A 20,458-nucleotide genomic window follows, 5' to 3' on the forward strand; every position below is an offset into this window, starting at 1 on the left:
CAGGCGCAATGGCTCACACCTGTAAGCCCAGCACTTTGCGAGGCTGAGGCAGAAGGATCACTTGAGTCCGGGAGTTTGAGACCAGCCTGGGCAACATAAGGAGACCCCCCCCCCCCCAACTCTCCAGAAAATACATTAGCCCGGGCGTAGTGGTGTGCATCTGTAGTCTCAGCTACTGGGGAGGCTGAGGTAGGAGGATCCCTTGAGCCCAGGAGGTTGAGGCTGCAGTGAGCTAGGACTGTGCCACTGCATTCCAACTTAGGCAACACATGGAGATCCTGTCTCAAAAAAAAAAAAAAAAAAAAAGAAAAAGAAAAGAAAAAGAAAGGAGCGGAGAGTTGCGTCTGACTCTGTGCCTCGGTTTCCCCGTTTGTCTCGGGGGTCGTCAGGGAGCCGCCCGTCGCGAGGCGGGGCGGATGCGCCCTTTGCCCCCTCCCCGCTGGGCCCCGCCCCCGCAGCTGTCCAGAAAAGGTCCCGCGCAGCCGGCGCTAGGTCCAGCCTCCACGCGGTCCTGGCGATGCAGGGCCCCCCCGCGCCCGCCCCGGCCCCGGGGCCCAGCTCCCCTCGGGGATCCCCGCGCGGCTCCCCCGGGCTCTTCAGGAAGCTTTTGGTGAATCAGAGCATCCGCCTGCAGCGGCGCTTCACGGTGGCCCATCCGCTGTGGTGAGGCGGGACAGAGGGCCTGGCGGGGTCACCGGGACGCCCGGTGTGGAGGTGGGAAGGGCAGGGACAGGGACAAGGGCAGGGACAGCTGGGGCCAGGGCCGGAGTCAGGGCATGGACGCTCTGCCTCTCCCTCGCTTTCTCTGTATCTCTCTCCCCCTACCCTACTCTACTTTTGTCTCGCAGTTGGTGACTCTGTCTCTCTCTGTCTCTGTCTGTCTCCACCCGCCGCCTGGATATAGGCCCAGGGGACCAGCCGTCTGTCTCCTTCCAGCTGTGAGGCCCAGAGTGGGACGGGCTGAGGCTCACGTCTCCTCCTGACCCTCGGCGGCCTAGGGCAGGCAGGCTGTGCGTCCTGGCAATGGGAGGAAGGGGAAGGGGCACTTCTCCCCTTGGCGCCCCCTCCCACCACCATTCCGTCCCAGTGCCAGCAAAGAGATGCCCTGGGGGCCTCACAATGAACTCTGGGTGTCCACGGAGGAAGACCTGAATTGAGGGGGTTTTCGAGGCAGGGCGTTCGGGAGTCCCAGGATGAGCGCGCGCCCGTGCCCCGCAGCTGCTTGCGCTGCATCCTCTAAGCACTCGGTCCACCCCTCCTCTGGGTTCGAATCCCTGCCTTTCCAGAAACGACTGTGACCTCGTGGGGAGGGGTGGGGGCGAGGCTGGGGTCCGGAGTGGGGCTTGTGGGCGCCGACTGTGACTGGCATCCTGCGCTCGGTCCGCGCCGAATTGGCACCCACTTGGTAAGTCTGGCATCCAAAGGCTGAGAGGGGAGGGAGGTCCCTCTGCAAGGTCATAGCTGGGGTTGGAGGGAGAAGGCATGATCGTGGTTCCTGGTGGTTTCATTTCAGCCAGGGAGTGGGGGAGTGGGGGTTCTGTGTCCTGGAGAGCGACCTCGGGGCACCGAACACGAGGGAAGCACGGTCACTTCTGAAGGCGCTGGAGAGAGCGCAAGGACGTCGAGGGCGCGTCACGGGTACCCAGAAGTGAAGATGAACGAAGGCGGGCTCCGGGCAGGCCGGACCCGAACCCAAGTCCGAGCCTCTCAGGCTCAGTTTACCCCCCTGGCCAATGGGCAGCCGCGCCGTTCCCACAGCCGGGGGGCCCTACCCCCGCGCCGCCCGCGTCATGGAACCACAGCCTGACCCCGCCGCTCCTGGCTAAGTTTAGAGCAGAAAGAAAAACAGCCTCCCCCGCCCCAAGAAAACCCGGGCCCAGCTCTTAACCCTCTGCGCCTGGGATCCGGATTTGCACACCCTGTGGCCGCTCCTGGCCTCAGTTTCCCTATTTGTCCATAGACGCGCTTTTCTGGAATCCTTGGGGAGAGACGAGAGGGGTAGGGGGCCGCAACCCGCATGCCTGCCCCTCGAAGGGCAGATTTGGGGTATCCGCCGTCTCCAGCCCTCCCCTAAGAGCGTCTCCCATTGCGCCACAGCGCCCACGGCGCACCCCAAACCGGCCAGGGAAGGGTTAAGAAGCCCCGCCCCCTCGGCTGGCCGGGGGATCATCCCAGTCCCGCTAAACCCGCTGGAGTCGGACGGAACTGGCCGAGCGCGGCCGGTCTTAGTCGGAGATGCCCGAACTAGCCCCCGTGTAGCCGGACGTGACCGAACATGCCCGACCCGGCCCCGAGCGTCACCCGGACTTGTTCGAAGCAGACCGAACGTAACCGGACTTAGACGAACAAGATCGAACTTATCCGAACTCTCCCGAGCTTAATCGGACGTAGCCGAATTCTCCCGAACTCATCAAACAAACTCTTCGGGACGAAGTCCAATTCGATGTGATCAGACCCAATTCAGACCCGGTCATACTTGACCAAATGCTGCCGAATCCCTCACCTCTACCCAGATCTGAGCCTACGCGGGGGTGCTGACCCAGCCCGTGGACGGGGATAGGGTGACCTTTGACCCAAAAGTCATGGCCGGGACCAGCTGGACACTGGCCCTCGGCCGGGAGCTGCGAGTCTCGGGCGGTCCCCGTTGTCTTCCTGTCGGTGCTGCTTCCGCCTGCCCTTCTTGAAAACCCTACCCCCAGATCACCATCTTTTCTTGGGCCTCAGTACTTGCCCTACGCCCTTTCTCTGACCTGTGACCCCAAAGAGGAGGGGCTAGAGGGTGTGGCCAGAGGGAAAGACAGGGTTTGAGGATAGAACGGGACAAGTAGTGTGGAGAAGGAGGAGAGTGCTCCGGGCAGAGGGCACGGCCTGTGCAAAGACCCGGAGGTGCAAGAGAACAGGCGGAAGGTTCAGGCTGAAGATGAAGTGGAGGAGTGGGGGAGCCTAGGGCAGGACCTGGTTAGCTGGGGGCGTGGTCGACGGCCGTGGGGCGGAGCCTTATGGGCTAAGGGTGGAGCCTGGAACGCTGGGGGCGTGGCAGGTGGCCAAGGGTGTGGTCAAGTTGGCTGGGAGTAGGGTCTCTCTAGACTAAGGCGCACGCAGGAGCTAGGCAGAACCCCGGCCTTCTCCAGGTAGAAGAGTCCAAGAAGCTGTTTCCAGTCCACGTGTTCACCATGTGAGCTAGATCTCAGTTTGTCCCTTTGCAATATGGTCATCCTGTCCCAGTCGTTGGATGTTCGGTTGTAACTCCCTCAAAGAGCTCTTGGGAATGGGCTACATCACGCACATGTTAGAAACAGGGGAGGCCGGGTGCAGTGGCTCATGCCTGTAATCTCAGTACTTTGGAAGGCCCAGGCAGGCAGATCACGAGGTCAGGAGTTCAAGAGCAGCCTGGCCAACATGGTGAAACCCCGTGTCTAGTAAAAATACAAAAATTAGCCAGGCGTGGTGGTGCGCACCTGTAATCCCAGCTACTTGGGAGGCTGAGGCAAGAGAATTCCGTGAACCCGGGAGGCGGAGGTTGCAGTGAGCTGCGATTGTGCCCCCACTGCACTCCAGCGTGGACAACTGCACTCCAGCGCCGGCAACAGAGCCATACTTCATCTCAAAAACCCCTCAAAAAACAGAATGAAAAGAAACAGGGGAGGCCTGGTGCAGTGGCTCACTCCTGTAATCCCAGCACTTTGGGAGGCAGAGGTGGCAGGATTATTTGAGGCCAGAAGTTCAAGACCAGCCTGGGCAAAATAGTGAGACCTGGTCTCTACAAAAAATTTTAAAATGGCCGGGCGCGGTGGCTCAAGCCTGTAATCCCAGCACTTTGGGAGGCCGAGGCGGGTGGATCACAAGGTCAGGAGATCGAGACTATCCTGGCTAACATGGTGAAACCCCGTCTCTACTAAAAATACAAAAAAAAAAAAAAACTAGCCGGGCGCGGTAGCGGGCGCCTGTAGTCCCAGCTACTTGGGAGGCTGAGGCGGGAGAATGGCGTGAACCCGGGGGGCGGAGCTTGCAGTGAGCCGAGATCGCGCCACTGCACTCCAGCCTGGGAGACACAGTGAGACTCCGTCTCAAAAAAAAAAAAAAAAAAAAATTAAAAAATTACCCGGGTGTTGGGGCGTGCTCCTGTAGTCTCAGCTACTCAGGAGGCTGAGGCTGGAGGATGGCTTGAGCTTAGGAGATTGAGGCTGCAGTGAGCTAGGATCATACCACTGCACTGCAGCCTGGGTGACAGAGTGGGGCCCTGTCAAAAAAAAAGAAAAGAAAAGAAAGAAAGAAAGAGCGAGAGAGAGAGAGAGAGAGAAAGAATGAGAAAGAGAAAAAAGAAAGAAAGAGAGAAAAATAAAAGACACAGGGTGGTTGAGGTCCAGAGAAAGTCAGTACCTGTCTATGACCACACAGCCACTTTGAGGAAGATCTGGAACTGAGGTCCTGGAGTCCAGTGTAGACTCAAAGACCAAAGTGTGAGGGGTGCAGTCTCCTGAGGGTGCAGCTGGGGTCAGGTGAACAAGCTGGAAACCACACTTGCCTGACTGCCAAGTAGCCTCAGGGAGGATGCACCAGACAAGGTGGCCACGACCCGGCACCCAATTGTCATGACCCTCGTCTCTGACCATGTCTTCTCTCCTTTCAGCTTTGACCTGGAAAATGGGCTCTCATGCGGGAGGAGGGCCCTGGACCCTCAGTCCAGCCCTGGGCTGGGCCGGGTCATCCAGGCTCCAGTCTCGCACAGCCAGCGGCGCGAGTCCTTCCTGTACCGCTCAGATAGTGACTATGAACTCTCACCCAAGGCCGTGTCTCGGAACTCCTCTGTGGCCAGCGACCTGTGAGTCTGGGGCTGGTGGAATGACACCTCCTCTACGCTCCCTCCTTCCTTTGTTCCTCTATTCAGCAAGTTCCTTCAAGTAGCCATTTAAGGAAGGTTTTGAAGTTCAGGTAGGAGTTTGCCAGGCAGCTCATTTATTCAATCAAGTGTGTAGAGAACTCGGCCTTTTGCTGGGGTGGGGGTGGTAATCCAAAAACATTAAGGTCGGCCGGGCACGGTGGCTCACGCCTGTAATCCCAGCACTTTGGGAGGCCGAGGTCGGCGGATCACTTGAGGTCAGGAGTTCAGGACCAGCCTGGCTAACATGGTGAAACCCCGTCACTACTGAAAAATACAAAAATTAGCCAGGTGTGGTGGTGCATGCCTGTAGTCCCAGCTACTCAGGAGGCTGAGGCACAAGAATCGCTTGAACCCAGGAGGTGAAGGTTGTAGTGAGCCGAGATGGTACCACTGCACTCCAGCCTGGGCGAAAGAGCAAGACTATGCCTCAAAAAACAAACACATTAAGGCTAATTAGCAGCAAATAAAGAAATACTTTGACCTTCCTAGTGGGCATAATGAAAAGGGAAATACCTCCTTGCCCCTGGGACTCAGTTTCCCCATTTATGAGATGCCGATAAAGTGAGTGAATGGTTGGAGGGGCTGTGGTGGGTCTCAGGGAGAGTCGCATGAAGGGAGCCCAGGGACTAAGAAGGCGCCCGGAGGAGAAGTCCTGAGAACAGGAACCCCTCAGCTGAGGGTATATGGTGTGGGTAAAAGCTGGAAGATGGGAGAGAACTCTTCCTGATGGCACGTCTCCTCGCAGACATGGAGAGGACATGATTGTGACGCCCTTTGCCCAGGTGGGTGTCCCCCGCCCTCCCTGCCCTGACCCCCTCCGGATCTGGCCTCTCCTTCCCACCGCCTACCACCTCCTCCCAACAGGTCCTGGCCAGTCTGCGGACGGTTCGGAGCAACGTGGCGGCCCTTGCCCGCCTGCAATGCCTAGGAGCAGCCAAGTAGGTAGAGGGCGGGGCGGGGCGGGGGCGGGGCCGGCAGAGACAAGGTGGGCGGGGAGGGGCGGGGCCAGCAGACGACGGAGGCGGGGCCTGGCGGAAAGCGGGCTGCAAATTGAGGCTGGGACTCCGGCGCCTAAGGGTGGGCTTAAGGGGCGGGGCCTGGAGGACTTGGGGGCGGTGCGAGATGGGCGGAGCAGCCACGCCTGAGGCTGCTGTACCGCAGGCAGGGACCCGTCGGAAACCCTTCATCCAGCAATCAGCCCCCTCCGCCTGCAGGTAAAGTACCTGTTCCTTCCCTCCCCTGCTGAGGACAGCTGGGAGCTTCCTTTCCATAGTGACCTCCCCAGTCCATGAGCCCTTAGACTGGGGCTAATTGTAGCCCCGCCCCTGCAAAAACAAACAATAACGCCGTCGGGGATGGACCCCACCACACCCATATTACAGATGAGGAGGCTGAGGCCCAGAGATCTCATGGTCACACAGCCACTCGGGGGACAGATCTGGAACTTGGGTCCAGGAGTCGTGGGTGGCCCCTGTGGGAACAGTTTCAGGGTCCAGATGCAGAGACGAAAGCGTGAGAGGCGTGGGGTCCCTGAGCGGGGGTGGGGCAGGCCCCTGACTGCCTCGGCTCCCAGAGGACACGGGGCAGAAGCTGGCATTGGAGACGCTAGACGAGCTGGACTGGTGCCTGGATCAGTTGGAGACGCTGCAGACCCGGCACTCGGTGGGGGAGATGGCCTCCAACAAGGTGAGGTGGGGCAGATCGCTGAGCTTACCTGCCTCGGCCCACGGTACCTCATCATCACTGTCTTCACGTTCCGTCCGCCCCAGTTCAAGCGGATCCTAAACCGGGAGTTGACCCACCTGTCCGAAACCAGCCGCTCGGGGAACCAGGTGTCCGAGTACATCTCCCGGACCTTCCTGGGTGAGCTTTGTTGAGTCACTGCCTGGACGATATTATAGGAGTACTAAGAAGAAAGACAAATATTTCTATTATAGACCTCAGTCCGGGGGAGATACAGCCTGACACAGACACCTTCAGCCCCATGAGTCAGGGCTGGATCAGAGAGAGGAACAAGGGAACTTCTAGGGGCAGGGGACATTAAAGCTAGGGTTTTGAAGCATGAGTAGAAATTTGCCTAGGAGGAGATGGAGGGAACCAGACACCAGCTTGGGAGATGGAAAGGACACTAGGCTGTTAGGGGGGAAATGCTGAGCCCTCGGCACCACGGGGCCATGCCTAGCAGAAGAGTTTACTGAAATCAGCTGTGAACAGAGGAGAGGGGTAGGTAGCTACAGGCAAGACGGGATTTTTTTTTTTTTTTTTTTTTTTTTTGATACAGTTTCACTTTGTTGCCCAGGCAGGAGTGCAGTGGTGCAATCTCAGCCACTGCAACCTCTGCCTCCTGGGTTCAAGCAATTCTCCTGCCTCAGCCTCCCGAGTAGCTGGGGTTACAGGTGCCCGCCACCATACCTGGCTAATTTTTGTATTTTTAGTAGTGATGGGGTTTCACCATATTGCTCAGACTGGTCCTGAACTCCTGACCTCAAGTGATCCGCCCACCTCGACCTCCCAAAGCACTGAGATTACAGGTGTGAGCCACTGCATCCGGCCGACAGGGTCTTTACCCCGAACTTACTTTGGTTCCTGTAGAAAGGGAAATAGGTTGATCCTGGGGTTTGGCAAAGTTCAGGTCCTGAGGCCAGGCCCCAAAAGGCGAAATTGGCTTCTGTAAGCCTCACCCTGGCCCATCTGCAGACCAGCAGACTGAGGTGGAGCTGCCCAAGGTGACCGCTGAGGAGGCCCCGCAGCCCATGTCCCGGATCAGTGGCCTACATGGGCTCTGCCATGGTGCCAGCCTCTCCTCAGCCACTGTCCCACGCTTTGGGGTCCAGACTGACCAGGAGGAACAGCTGGCCAAGGTGGGTCCTCAACCACAATGCCAAGATTAAGGTTTGGTCCTTGACTCTGTCTGCCTGTTTGCCCACCTATATACTGGGCAGTTGGGGCTCACTGTGGAACCTGGGGTGGAAGGATGGAGGCTCTAGAGTCTGGGGAAGTTGGGCTGGGGTTAATTAAGCTCCAGTCCTTCACATCTTAGGAGCTAGAAGACACCAACAGGTGGGGACTTGACGTGTTCAAGGTGGCGGAGCTAAGTGGGAACCGGCCCCTTACAGCTATCATATTCAGCATTTTTCAGGTACCTACCCTGCCCTTGGCTTCCAAGGAAAAACTCCTGGGGTTTCCTTCACCACTTCCTACCCTAGACCTCTGGGACACTCATTTTTGAAATCCTTTCTGACATTTCTGAAGGGGATAATTTGAGCAGGGTATTGAAGGATGAATAGGAGTTCACACAGATGAACAGTTCATTGCCCAGAAGCCTCAGCCCTGGCCTCTGGCCCTGAAGAGGAGAGAAATCTGGAGAGAAGAGCTGGACACAGACATCCCCAGTCCTGTAGGGTCAGGGATGGACCACCAAAGAACACAGAGTGGAGGAGTTCAGGAGAGCAGGGAGGGCGTCTCAGAGGAGTGGGTGCTTGAGGCATGGATAGGAGTTCAGAAGAGAGGAGTAGGAACAGCGTGTGCTGCAGCCCCAAGACCAAGGCCCTGAGGCCAGGATCTGTGATGGACCAGGAGCGGGACCTGCTGAAGACATTCCAGATCCCAGCAGACACACTGGCCACCTACCTGCTGATGCTGGAGGGTCACTACCATGCCGATGTGGCCTATCACAACAGCCTACATGCCGCCGATGTGGCCCAGTCCACGCATGTGCTGCTGGCTACACCTGCCCTTGAGGTACTGCGCTACCACTGCAGGCAGGCGGGCGGGTGTAGGGCCCAGAGAACCCGCCCCTTATCACCTGTGCTCTCTGCCTGCTCAGGCTGTGTTCACAGACTTGGAAATCCTGGCTGCCCTCTTTGCAAGCGCCATCCATGATGTGGACCATCCTGGGGTCTCCAACCAGTTTCTGATTAACACCAGTAAGTAGGAGTGGGAAGTGGGTGCAGGAGGTGAGGCAGACCCCGCCTCCACCCTGTCTACCAGGTGATCTCAGGGGGTTCCCATCTATCCTGAGCCCAGTCTCCCTGTCTGTGAAATGACTATCACAGTCTTCCCTCCCTTCAGGGGCTTGGAGCAGGTCTGGGTGCACAGTAGGTACTCAATAAATGACAGAATAATGAGCTGTGGCAGAGCTGATCTGGTTTCACCAAGGTCTTTATTTATTTATTTTTTAAGACAGAGTCTTGCTCTGTCACCCAGGCTGGAGTGCAGTGGTGCGATTTCGGCTCTCTGCAACCTCTACATCCCAGGTTCAAGCGATTCTCTAGCCTCAGACTCCCGGAGTAGCTGGGATTACAGGTGCGCGCTACCATGCCCGGCTAAGTTTTGTATTTTTCATAGATACAAGGTTTCGCTATGTTGCCCAGGCTGGTTTCAAACTCCTGGCGTCAAGCGATCTGCCTGCCTCGGCCTCCCAAAGTGCTGGGATTACAGTCATAAGTCACCACGCCTGGCCATTTCCACCAAGATCTTAACGTTTAGGATCGTATGAGGAATCTGAAAAACTCGGTCGACAGGCAATTATTGGGCACCTTCTGTGTATAAGCCCTGGAGTGCTGGGGGTGAGAGTGGAGGCCCCTCACTCAAAGGGCCTAGAGTCCAATAAGACAAAGACTCAGTTGTTTATTTAACCAGCACTGAGAGACTGGGCATCATAGCTCACACCTGTAATCCCAACACTGTGGGAGGCCAAGACGGGAGGATTGCTTGAGTTCAGGAGTTCAAGACCAACCTGGGCAATACAGTGAGACCCTGTCTCTCCAAAAAATAAAAAAAAAAAATTAGCCAAGTGTGGTGGCACACACCTGTAATCCCAATTACTCAGGAGGCTGAGATGGGAGGATCACTTGAGGCCGGGAGGTTGAGGCTGCAGGGAGCCGTGATTGCACCACTGTGCTCCAGCCTGGGTGACAGCAAGACCCTGTCTCTAAAAAACAAACAAACAAACAAACAAACAAAAAAAAACATTACTGAGTACTCACTGTCTCTGGCCATAGTGGGTCCGTGAGGAGCCTTCCCAGTCTTGGGTAGGCAGAGCCAAACACAGATACCCCTGGCCCTGCAGTCAGGGAAGGGTCAGGGACATGGATGGTTTTTTACAGGAGGGCATGCTAGAGTTGGGCCTTCAATGCATGGGTAGGAGTTTGCTAAGGATTTCCAAAAGCTGCTTTTGGGTAGAGTGGGTGGGGCGGGTGGATCTTGGGGCTCTCAGTCCCATATCCCCGCAGACTCAGAGCTGGCGCTTATGTACAATGATGCCTCCGTGCTGGAGAACCACCACCTGGCTGTGGGCTTCAAGCTGCTGCAGGCAAAGAACTGCGATATCTTCCAGAACCTCAGCACCAAGCAGCGACTGAGTCTGCGCAGGATGGTCATTGACATGGTGAGGCTAGGGCAGTGACAGGGGTGGGAGGGACAGAGGGGAGGGGGGCATCCTTCTCATCTGCCAACAGCAGGGTGGGGTAATATTAGCATGGCCGGCGGTTCATCCAGACTCAGGCATGTCCTCACTCTGAGTCTGAGCTTCCTCATCTGTGAAATGGAACAGTGGGGCCAGGAGCGGTGGCTCATGCCTGTAATCCTAGCACTTTGGGAAGCAGAGGCAGGCAGGTCACGAGTTCGAGACCAGCCTGGCCAACATGGTGAAACCTCGTCTCTACTAAAAATACAAAAATTAGCTGGGCGTGGTGGTGCACACCTGTAATCCCAGCTACTCGGGAGGCTGAGGCAGGAGAATTGCTAGAACCCAGGAAGCAGAGGCTGCAGTGAGCTAGTGAGCTGAGATCGCGCCACTGCACTTCAGCGTCAGCAACAGAGTGAGACTCCATCTCAAAAAAAACCAAAAGGGACAGTAACTGCCCAAACCCCAGGCCCTCTGCTGGGCTCAGCAGATCCTGGCTGTACGCAGGTGATATGGAAACTGTTTCTGGAGTCTCAAGTGCAACTTTGCTGAGCCTTAAATTTGGCATATCTGGGTTGGGCACAGGCTCACGCCTGTAATCCCAGCATTTTGGGAGGCTGAAGCGGGCAGATCACTTGAGGTCAAGAGTTCGAGACCAGCCTGACAAACATGGTGAAACCCCCGTCTCTACTAAAAATACCAAAATTAGCCAGGCGTGGTGGTGGGCACCTGTGATCCCAGTTACTTGGGAGGCTAAGGCAGGAGAGTCGCTTGAACCCAGGAGGTGGAGGTCGCAGTGAGCTCAGATTGCACCACGGCACTCCAGCCTCAGTAACAGAGTGAGACTCTGTCTCAAAAAAAGGAAAAATCATTAAGCAGCCAGGCACGGTGGCTCAGGCCTGTAATCCCAGCACTTTGGGAGGCTGAGGCAGGTGGATCATGAGGTCAAGAGATCAAGACCATCCTGGCCAACATGGTGAAACCCCATCTCTACTAAAAATACAAAAATTAGCCAGGCGTGGTGGCACGCGCCTGTAATCCCAGATACTCAGGAGGCTGAGTCAGGAGAATCACCTGAACTTGGGAGGTGGAGGTTGCAGTGAGTGGAGATAGCGCCACTGCACTCCAGCGGGGCGACACAGCAAGACTCCGTCTCAAAAAAAAAAAAAAATTAAGCACATCTGTCCATTAGATTTTTTTTTTTAAGTAGGGGCACATCAGTAGGTTTTGGGGTCTTATGCCTCATTAATGCACTTAACAAGCATTTATTGAGCACCTATTATGTGCTTGATCTGTGCAAAGACAGTTCCGGCCTTTATGAAATTCATGATCTGTAGGGCAGATGGCCACAGAGGTGGTAGCTGTGACTAGGGACCTGCAGGCAGAGCGGTGAGGAGGGAGGTTCAAGGTGCTTTCAGAGCCCAGACCAGCCGAAGAGATCAGAGAGGGGTTCCTGGAGAGGGAACATTAAAGCCAGGATGTGCAGAATGAGGAAGACTACGGGATGGGGAACTGTGTTCCCAGGGGTGGGAACCACATGTGAGGACTACAGGCACGCACCTCCATGCCCAGCTAATTTTTGTATTTTTAGTAGAGATGAGGTTTCACCATGTTGGCCAGGCTGGTCTCGAACTCCTGACCTCATGATCCACCCGCCTCGGCCTCCCAAAGTTCTGGGATTACAGGCATGAGCCACCGCGCCTGGCGGTCATTCTGGTTTTTAAACATCTGTGCCCAGAGTTAAAAACAGCCCTCCAAGGCTGGGCATGGTGGATCACGCCTGTAATCCCAGCACTTTGGGAGGCCACGGCAGGTGGATCACGAGGTCAGGAGATCGAGACCATCCTGGCTAACATGGTGAAACCCTGTCTCTACCAAAAATACAAAAAATTATCTGGGCACAGTGACACGCACCGGTAATCACAGCTACTCGGAAGGCTGAAGCAGGAGAATCACTTGAACCCAGGAGGCAGAGGTTGCAGTGAGCCGAGATCACAACACTGCACTTCAACCTGGGTGACAGAGCAAGACTCCATAAAATAAAATGGAAAGAAAAAAGAAAGAAATAGCTCTCCAGGGCACATGGCAGCCACATGAAAGTTTGAGGGGTATGAAGTCACATCCCTCCCCACAGTGAGCTGCAAACTCCCTTGCAGCTTTGGACAAGGTCCTCCAGCTGCCAGAGGCCCTCAACCTCCTCGGTCTCACCTCCATCTCTCTTGAGCTCACTTCTTCCAGCCACAACCACCCCTTCTAGGCTCCTCTTATGTACGCAACTCTTCCAGTCCCTTTGCACAGACCTCATCCTCCACGCTGTCCTCAGGTACAACTCACCTTAGCACGTAAGCAGCCCTGTGGGATCAGAATTGGGGTTGGAGGAGGCTGGAAGGGTCAACAGAGGCATCCTAGAGGATGGATTATTTGAAAAGGGTTTTGAGGGATGAGTAGGAGTTGGGAAGTGGCATTCCAGGCAGAGGGAAAAACCTGGCTAAAGATCTGGAGACTGTATTGGTTCTAGGGTTTGCTGTGACTCACTGAATGCCTACCTGACCCACCCACCCCACAGGTGGATTTCATTGATTACATTGCCCACCCACTGTGGGAGACCTGGGCTCACAAGTTCCAGACACACAGGTTTGGTCACCTCCCCCCACACCCTGTCACACATGTAGAATTCATGGCCAACCCAAACAACCTCCCAGAAGGGGCCCCTGACTGAGCCCCTCTTGTGAGCAGGGTTTGCAGTGAATGCAGTTCCATCCTCCCATTTCACAGATGAGTATGCTGAGGCCCAGAAGGCTGATTCTGAGCCGGAGTGGCATCTGGGAGTTGGGAGTGAGGGTCGGGGTGGGCAGGGTCCTTGCACCTGTCACCTTCCCTTGCCTGCCCCAGGTGCTGGCCACAGACATGTCCAAACACATGAACCTCCTGGCCGACCTCAAGACCATGGTGGAGACCAAGAAGGTGACAAGCCTCGGCGTCCTCCTCCTGGACAACTATTCCGACCGAATCCAGGTGTGTAGCTGGGCGGGCCCCGGGGCCTCCTTTTTATATTTTGGTTTTACTTTAAAAACAATTTTAGCTAGGCCTCTTACACATTTAGTTTGAGTCAAGGCTGAGGGCAGTGGCTCACACCTGTAATCCTAACACTTTGGGAGGTTAAGGCGTGAGGATTGCTTGAGGTCAGGAGTTAGAGGCTGCAGTGAGGTGTGATTGCACCATTGTATTCTGGTCTGGGCAACAGAGTGAGACCCTGTCTCTTAAAAGAAAAAAAAAAAAAAGAAATTAAAAAAAGAAGCCTGGCTCAGAGGCTCACACCTGTAATCCTGGCACTTTGAGAGGCTGAGATGGGCGGATCGCTTGAGCTCAGGAGTTCAAGACCAGCCTGGGCAACACCCTGTCTCTACAAAAATACAAAAATTAGCCGGGCATGGTGGCGCATGCCTATAGTTCCAGTTACTCGGGAGGCTGGGGTGGGAGGATCATTTGAGCCTGGGAGGCAGAGGTTGCAGTGAGCCAAGATCTCGCCACTGCACTCCAGCCAGGGTCACAGAGTGAGATCCTATCTCATTTAAAAAAAAAAAAAAAATTGGAGGGGCCTCCATTTTCGCAATTCTCATTTAGCTTCATTTATGAAGTGCCGACTGTATGCCAAACTTGAAGAAATGTCAAGAGTCGCATGCCTATGCCTAAACCACTTCTTCAGGTCTCAAGCCTCAGTTTCCCCACCTGTAAGATGAATGTGTCCATGGCACCAAGCCTGTCTGTGGGGGTGCCAGGTCCAGATGTGGCTGGGCCCCTCCAGTGCCCTCCCGAGCCTTGCTCTCTGTAGGTTTTGCAGAATCTGGTGCACTGCGCTGACCTGAGCAACCCCACCAAGCCGCTGCCCCTGTACCGCCAGTGGACAGACCGTATCATGGCCGAGTTCTTCCATCAGGGAGACCGCGAGCGTGAGTCGGGCCTGGACATCAGTCCCATGTGTGACAAGCACACGGCCTCAGTGGAGAAGTCCCAGGTTGGCAGGGGACTGGGCTGAGCCGGTAGACACTGGGAGAGAGTAAAAGGGAGGGGCTGAGCCAAACCCATGAGCCCTGGCTTGGCCCTGGCTGGCTAGCCAGAGAGTGTGTCCTAAGGGTGCTGTCTGGGCCGAGTTAGACCTGGGATCCATTCTCTCTGAGTTTCAGGGAGAGGGACATGCACTTCTGGGATTTGGAAACATCTATTCTGGGTGACATGCGGGACCCTGGAGGGGCTTCCAGTCTGGGGGACATGTACATTCAGCCCTGTGGGGTCAGGGTTGGGGTTGGAGGAGACCAGAAGGGTTAAGGGAGGCATTCTAGACAGTGAGTTATTTGAAAAGGGTTTTGAAGGATGGGTAGGAGTTGGGAAGCGGCATTCCAGGGAGAGGGAACAACTTGGCTAAAGATCTGGAGGTTGGATTGAGTCTAGGGTTCACTGTGACTCACCAAATGCCTACCTGCCCAACCCCCCGCCACAGGTGGGTTTCATTGACTACATTGCCCACCCACTGTGGGAGACTTGGGCTGACCTGGTCCACCCAGACGCACAGGACCTGCTGGACACGCTGGAGGACAATCGAGAGTGGTACCAGAGCAAGATCCCCCGAAGTCCCTCAGACCTCACCAACCCTGAATGGGGTGGGCCTGACAGATTCCAGTTTGAGCTGACTCTGGAGGAGGCAGAGGAAGAGGATGAGGAGGAGGAAGAGGACGGGGAAGAGACAGCTTTAGACAAAGAGGCCTTGGAGTTGCCTAACACTGAACTCCTGTCCCCGGAAGCTGGCCCAGACCCTGGGGACTTACCCCTCGACAACCAGAGGACTTAGGGCCAGCCCTGTGTGAACTGCAGGGGCAATGGATGGTGAATCCCTTTGGCTCTTGGCAGGCAGACTTTCCAGGAAGTGGCTCCATGTGGCTTTTGCTTCACTTTCCCACCCATTGAGGGAGACAATCAAGTTCTTAGTCATAGGTGGCTCTCAGGGTCTAATTGGAGGCACCCGGCTGGGGTCCACTCTGACCCCGGACTTGCCTAAAAGAGCTCTCCAAGGGGCAGCCTCTTATAATGCCCTTGGGATCTTTCTCCTGGGCTTCTATCCCTGCGAGGAGAGGTGCTGTCTGCTAGAGCCTCTAGCCCACCCTCTCCAGTGGTCACTCTTGAGCAACATCTGTCACTTAATTATTTCCTTCTTTGTCAAATAATATGTATTGCCCATCTACTTCATACCAGCTTTATGCCTCTGTAGTAGCCCTGCACAAGGGGTGGGGGAGTCAGGAGACCATCTCAAAGGCATCTCACCGTCTTCCTCTACCAAGCAGCTCTCTGCAAGAGCATGGAAATGTGAGTGGGGAAATTTTCAGCACCAAAGCTTCATTCATACCCAATTTTGTTTCTGAAACTGTGGTAGGGGGCAGGAAGAGGAGCAGAAAAGAGGGGCTGGGCAAGGCATGGTGGCTCATGCCTGTAATCCCGGCACTTTGGGAAGCTGAGGTGGGAGGATCACTTGAGCTCAGGAGTTTGAGACCAGCCTGGGCAACATAGCAAGACCCCCATCTCTGAAAAAAAAAATTAGCCAGGCATGGCGGTGTGCACCTGTAGTCCCAGCTACTCAGAAGGTTGAGACAGAGAGGATCGCTTGAGCCCAGGAGTTGGAGGCTGAAGAGAGCTATGATTGTATCACTGCACTCCAGCCTGGGCAGCACAGCAAGATCCTGTCTAAAAGAAAAAAAAAAAGACCGGGCGCAGTGGTTCACGCCTGTAGTCCCAGCACTTTGGGAGGCCGAGGAGGGTGGATCACGCAGTTGGGAGATCAAGACCATCCTGGCTAACACGGTGAAACGCTGTGTCTACTAAAAATATAAAAAATTAGCCGGGCATTGTGGCGGGCGCCTGTAGTCCCAGCTACTGGGAAGGCTGAGGCAGGAGAATGGCATGAACCCCAGAGGCGGAGCTTGCAGTGAGCTGAGATGGCGCCACTGCACTCCAGCCTGGGCGACAGAGTGACACTCTGTCTCAAAAAATAAATATATAAATAAAAATAAAATTAAAAAAAGAAAAGAGAAGGAAAGGAAAGACAGGGGGGCTCTGAGACTGAGCACGGTGGCCCATGCCTGTAATCCCAGCACTTTGGGAGGCTGAGGTGGGTGGATCACCTGAGGTTAGGAGTTCGAGACCAGTCTGGCCAACATGGTGAAACCCCATCTCTACTAAAAATACAAAAATTAGCTGGGCGTGGTGATGGGCACCCGTAATCTCAGCTACTTGGGAGGCTGAGGCAGGAGAATCGCTGAACTCAGATGGTGGAGGTTGAAGTGAGCCGAGAGCGTGCCACTGCACTCCAGCCTGGGCAACAGAGCAAGACTCTGTTCAAAAAGAAAAGTTGCCAGGCCAGGTGGCTCACGCCTGCCTGTAATCCTAGCACTTTGGGAGGCTGAGTGGGGGTGGATCGCCTGAGGTCAGGAGTTTGAGATCAGCCTGGCCAACATAGTGAAACTCTGTCTCTACTAAAAATACACAAAATTAGAGGCCAGGTGCCGTGGCTCACACCTGTAATCCCAGAACTTTGGGAGGCTGAGGCTGGTGGATCACGAGGTCAGGAGTTCAAGACCAGCCTGGCCAACACGGTGAAACCCCATCTCTACTAAAAATACAAAAATTAGCTGGGCGTGGTGGTGGGCGCCTGTATTCCCAGCTACTTGAGAGGCTGAGGCAGGAGAATCGCTTGAATCTGGGAGGTGGAGGTTGTGGTGAGCCGAGGTCATGTCATTGCACTCCAGCCTGGGCGACAACAACAAAAAGAGGGGGCTCTGTGCCGACATGTCTCTGAAGATTGATTTAACCTATGCACCGGTTGTTGCTTTAAGTTGCTATATTTTCTGTCTTCGGTGTCTCTGGATGTAGGAGCCCCCTGCTTTCTCTGTCCTCAGAACTCCATGCTGGGTCCCCCACATGTTGCTCCTTCCCTAGGACAGCAACAAAAACACACAATTTTCCCCTCCCTAGCGGGTCTCCAAGTCTCCTGATTCCTGAAACTGCCTCAGACTCCCCCTAGAGGGAGGGAGGCCCCTGAGGCTTTCTTGCCATCATAGCCCCTTCTGGGCCTCCGTTTCCCCTCTGTAACCTGATCCTAGTACTTGGATAAACTCCGGTTGGGGGTGGGGAGTTGTTGTCTGTTACTTACCTGAAATATCCTAGACATTTGGGGTACTGAGCATTTATCTGGGGTTAAATAAAATCTTTACATCTTAAGACATTCGATTGACCAAATTGAGCGTCCTGGCCATTTCACTGATGGGGAAACTGAGGCACAGAGCGGTCCTCTTGCCAGCACAAAGTCAAGCATCTGGGCGCCCAATATTAGCCAGCGGCGCCCCCTGGTGGCGCACGTGGGAGACACGGCGGGGCGCGCTTCTCCGCGGTTGGCGGGTGGGTTGGAGGGGTGGCATCCTCCCGCTCTGATGGTCCCACTTAGGGCACCTCGCCGGGAAGAGCTCGTCCTGCTGGTCGGGACTCCGAGCGTACTGGGAGCACCATGCTCAAGCCTAGGGTTCGATCCCTGCCTCCGGAAGCCTTAGTATCCATCCCTACCCTCTGCCTCCCTCTTCGCGTGCCTGAATATTTATACAAGATGCAGGCGTCATCACAGCCGCCCTCGGCTTCCAGAGCAGCTGGCTTCGTTCGTAAATATTATAACCCCTCAGAATTCATCATCATCACAGTTAATGATAAAATTCCACAGTGCCAGAACTAAAAGTCATCCGGGTTCACGAACTTGGTGCATTTCCTTCCAGACTTTTAAAAGGCAGAGATTTAGGGAATTTTTTTTTTCCAAGATTTTTCCCCCAGTCCCCTTACAAAGTAGTACGTGTTCATTGTAGAAAATTTGGGAATAATGGAAATGTATAAAGAAGGAAATAAAATTCTGCTGTATCTCCACCCCTAGATTATCTGCAGTATTTTGCCTTATTTCCCTCCATTTTTTCTACATCTGTTATAAGATATTCATATTTCTTTTCTTTCTTTTCTTTCTTTCTCTCTCTTTTCTTTTTCTTTTTTTATTTTTTTAGGTGGAGTATATTTAGTAGAAACAGGGTTTTAGCATGTTGACCAGGCTGGTCTTGAACTTCTGACCTCAGGTGATCCACCCACCTCGGCCTCCCGAAGTGCTGGGATTACAGGCGTGAGCCACCATGCCTGGCCCCCCACTGGGTTTTAAATTAGTGTCTTTTTCCCCAAGAAGTCGTCCCTGGACCCGTATCTGGGATACTTTTTTTTTTTTTAATTTATTTATTTATTTTTCTTGAGACGGAGTCTCCCTGTTATCACCCAGGCTGGTGTGCAGTGGTGGTGTGATCTCAGCTCACTGCAACCTCCGCCTCCCTGGTTCATGCGATTCTCATGCCTGAGCCTCCCAAGCAGCCTCCTGGGACAGGCACCAGCATACCAGGCTAATTTTTGTATTTTTAGCAGAGATGGGGTTTCACCACGTTGGCCAGGCTGGTCTCGAACTCCTGACCTCAAGGTCAAGAAGTGATCCTCCTGCCTCGGCCTCCTAAGGTGCTGGTATTACAGGTATAAGCCACCGCGCCTGGCCAGATTTTTATTTTTATTTGTCTAGTGTAGACCATAGGGTGGGGCCATAGGGAGGCCTCTGGACTTTCCTCTGAGTGGGGCCGGCCTGGAAGCCCAGCCCCTTCTCCCACCAGCTGTGTCTCTCCTGCCACACAGAAAATGCCCCAAGCCCGCAGCCCCTCCTCCAGCTCAACCATTTCTAATTCCAGAGCCCAGTGCTGCTCTGGATAATCAAGGGCTTGCATTCTTTTTAAATTTAAATTAAGTAATTAATTTTTTTTTCCTCTTTTTTTTTTTTTTGAGACAGAGTCTCGCTCTGTCGCCCAGGCTGGAGTGCAGTGGGCGGATTTCAGCTCACTGCAAGCTCCGCCTCCCGGGTTCACGCCATTCTCCTGCCTCAGCCTCCCGAGTAGCCAGGACTACAGGCGCCCGCCACCTCGCCCAGCTAGTTTTTTGTATTTTTTAGTAGAGACGGGGTTTCACCGTGTCAGCCAGGATGGTCTCGATCTCCTGACCTCGTGATCCGCCTGTCTCGGCCTCCCAAAGTGCTGGGATTACAGGCTTGAGCCACCGCTCCCGGCCGTAATTAATTTTTTGAGACAGGGTCTCACTCTGTGGTCCAGGCTGGAGTGCAGTGGCGCGATACGGTTTCCTACAGCCTCGACCTCCTGGGCTCAAGCGATACGGTTTCCTACAGCCTCGACCTCCTGGGCTCTACTTCAGCCTCGGGAGTAGCTGGGACCACAAGCACGCGACACCACACTCAGCTGATTTTTAAATTTTTTGTAGAGACGGGGCCTCCCTATGTTACCCAGGCTGGTTTCCAATTCCTGGGCTCAAGCGATCCTCCCGCCTTGGTCTCCCAAAGTGGTGGGATTACAGGCGTGAGCCGCCTCACCCGGCTATTTTTACTTTAAAATACTACGTCAGTGACAGAAGCTTTTGCACATTCTCGTGGCTCACTTTTCTCTTCCTGGGGAAAAAAAGGAAGGAGGTATTTCCGAGAGAACCACCCATGTAGGAAGCGTGCCTTTGGGCGATCAGGGAGCTGAGCAGCCTAAAACCTCCTCCCCTCCAACGAGGCCGCAGGCAAGGGCTTGGACCAGCTGCCCTGGAACCCGCCACAGAGCACGGACTACCGCGTGGGCGCGGAGGGCGGGGAGAATGGGAGGTGGATTTCTTTTTATTTTCTTTTTTGTTTTTCTGAATTTTCCCAATCTCTCAGCAGTGGATTCGTGATACTTTTATAGTCCGAGTGGGGGAGGAGGGAGCAAACATGTTACCCTAAAAAGAAAAAAAATAAATTTCCCAAATGCAAACGGTGCGGGGACATGGGGTTGGGCGTCCCAGTACTTCCAGGGCGTTGGGGGCGGGCTGGGGACGGGGTTGGCGGCGGCTGGGCCTCGAGGCGCTAAGTTATTCTGGTCTCTCCGCGCCTCCGCAGCTGGCGAGCTTTTTATAAACAGGACGAGTCACCCCCAACACACACACACTCCAGCCCCGCCTACTGGGAGGTGTGGGGAGAGAATCTAGGGGATCAGGACTCTCCAGGGGGCCACACACCCCTGGAGGGTTTGAAA

At 54.9% G+C, this 20,458-nt stretch overlaps 1 protein-coding gene across 2 annotated transcripts; it reads left to right on the forward strand.

The window, feature by feature from the left end:
* Window positions 1-462: 462 nt before the first annotated feature.
* LOC101010706 (cAMP-specific 3',5'-cyclic phosphodiesterase 4C) lies at window positions 463-15,530 on the forward strand. 2 transcript variants are annotated; one of them, XM_009193870.2, is made up of 15 exons: window positions 463-663; window positions 4,631-4,822; window positions 5,628-5,664; window positions 5,747-5,820; window positions 6,044-6,096; window positions 6,456-6,568; window positions 6,652-6,745; window positions 7,580-7,743; window positions 7,923-8,021; window positions 8,459-8,623; window positions 8,709-8,808; window positions 10,117-10,271; window positions 13,182-13,304; window positions 14,122-14,304; window positions 14,788-15,530. In XM_009193870.2, exons 1-15 carry the CDS (start codon window positions 518-520, stop codon window positions 15,133-15,135), a joined length of 2,046 nt encoding a protein of 681 aa, XP_009192134.2. In that variant the 5' UTR covers window positions 463-517; the 3' UTR covers window positions 15,136-15,530. The 2 variants fall into 2 exon arrangements, with proteins under 2 accessions (XP_009192134.2, XP_021786591.1); XM_021930899.2 differs by lacking the exons at window positions 463-663; window positions 4,631-4,822; window positions 5,628-5,664; window positions 6,044-6,096; window positions 6,456-6,568 and having other exon boundaries at window positions 5,788-5,820.
* The last annotated feature ends 4,928 nt before the right edge of the window (window positions 15,531-20,458 follow it).

This window comes from Papio anubis, chromosome 20 (genome assembly GCF_008728515.1).
Source record: "Papio anubis isolate 15944 chromosome 20, Panubis1.0, whole genome shotgun sequence".
NCBI lineage: Eukaryota > Metazoa > Chordata > Mammalia > Primates > Cercopithecidae > Papio > Papio anubis.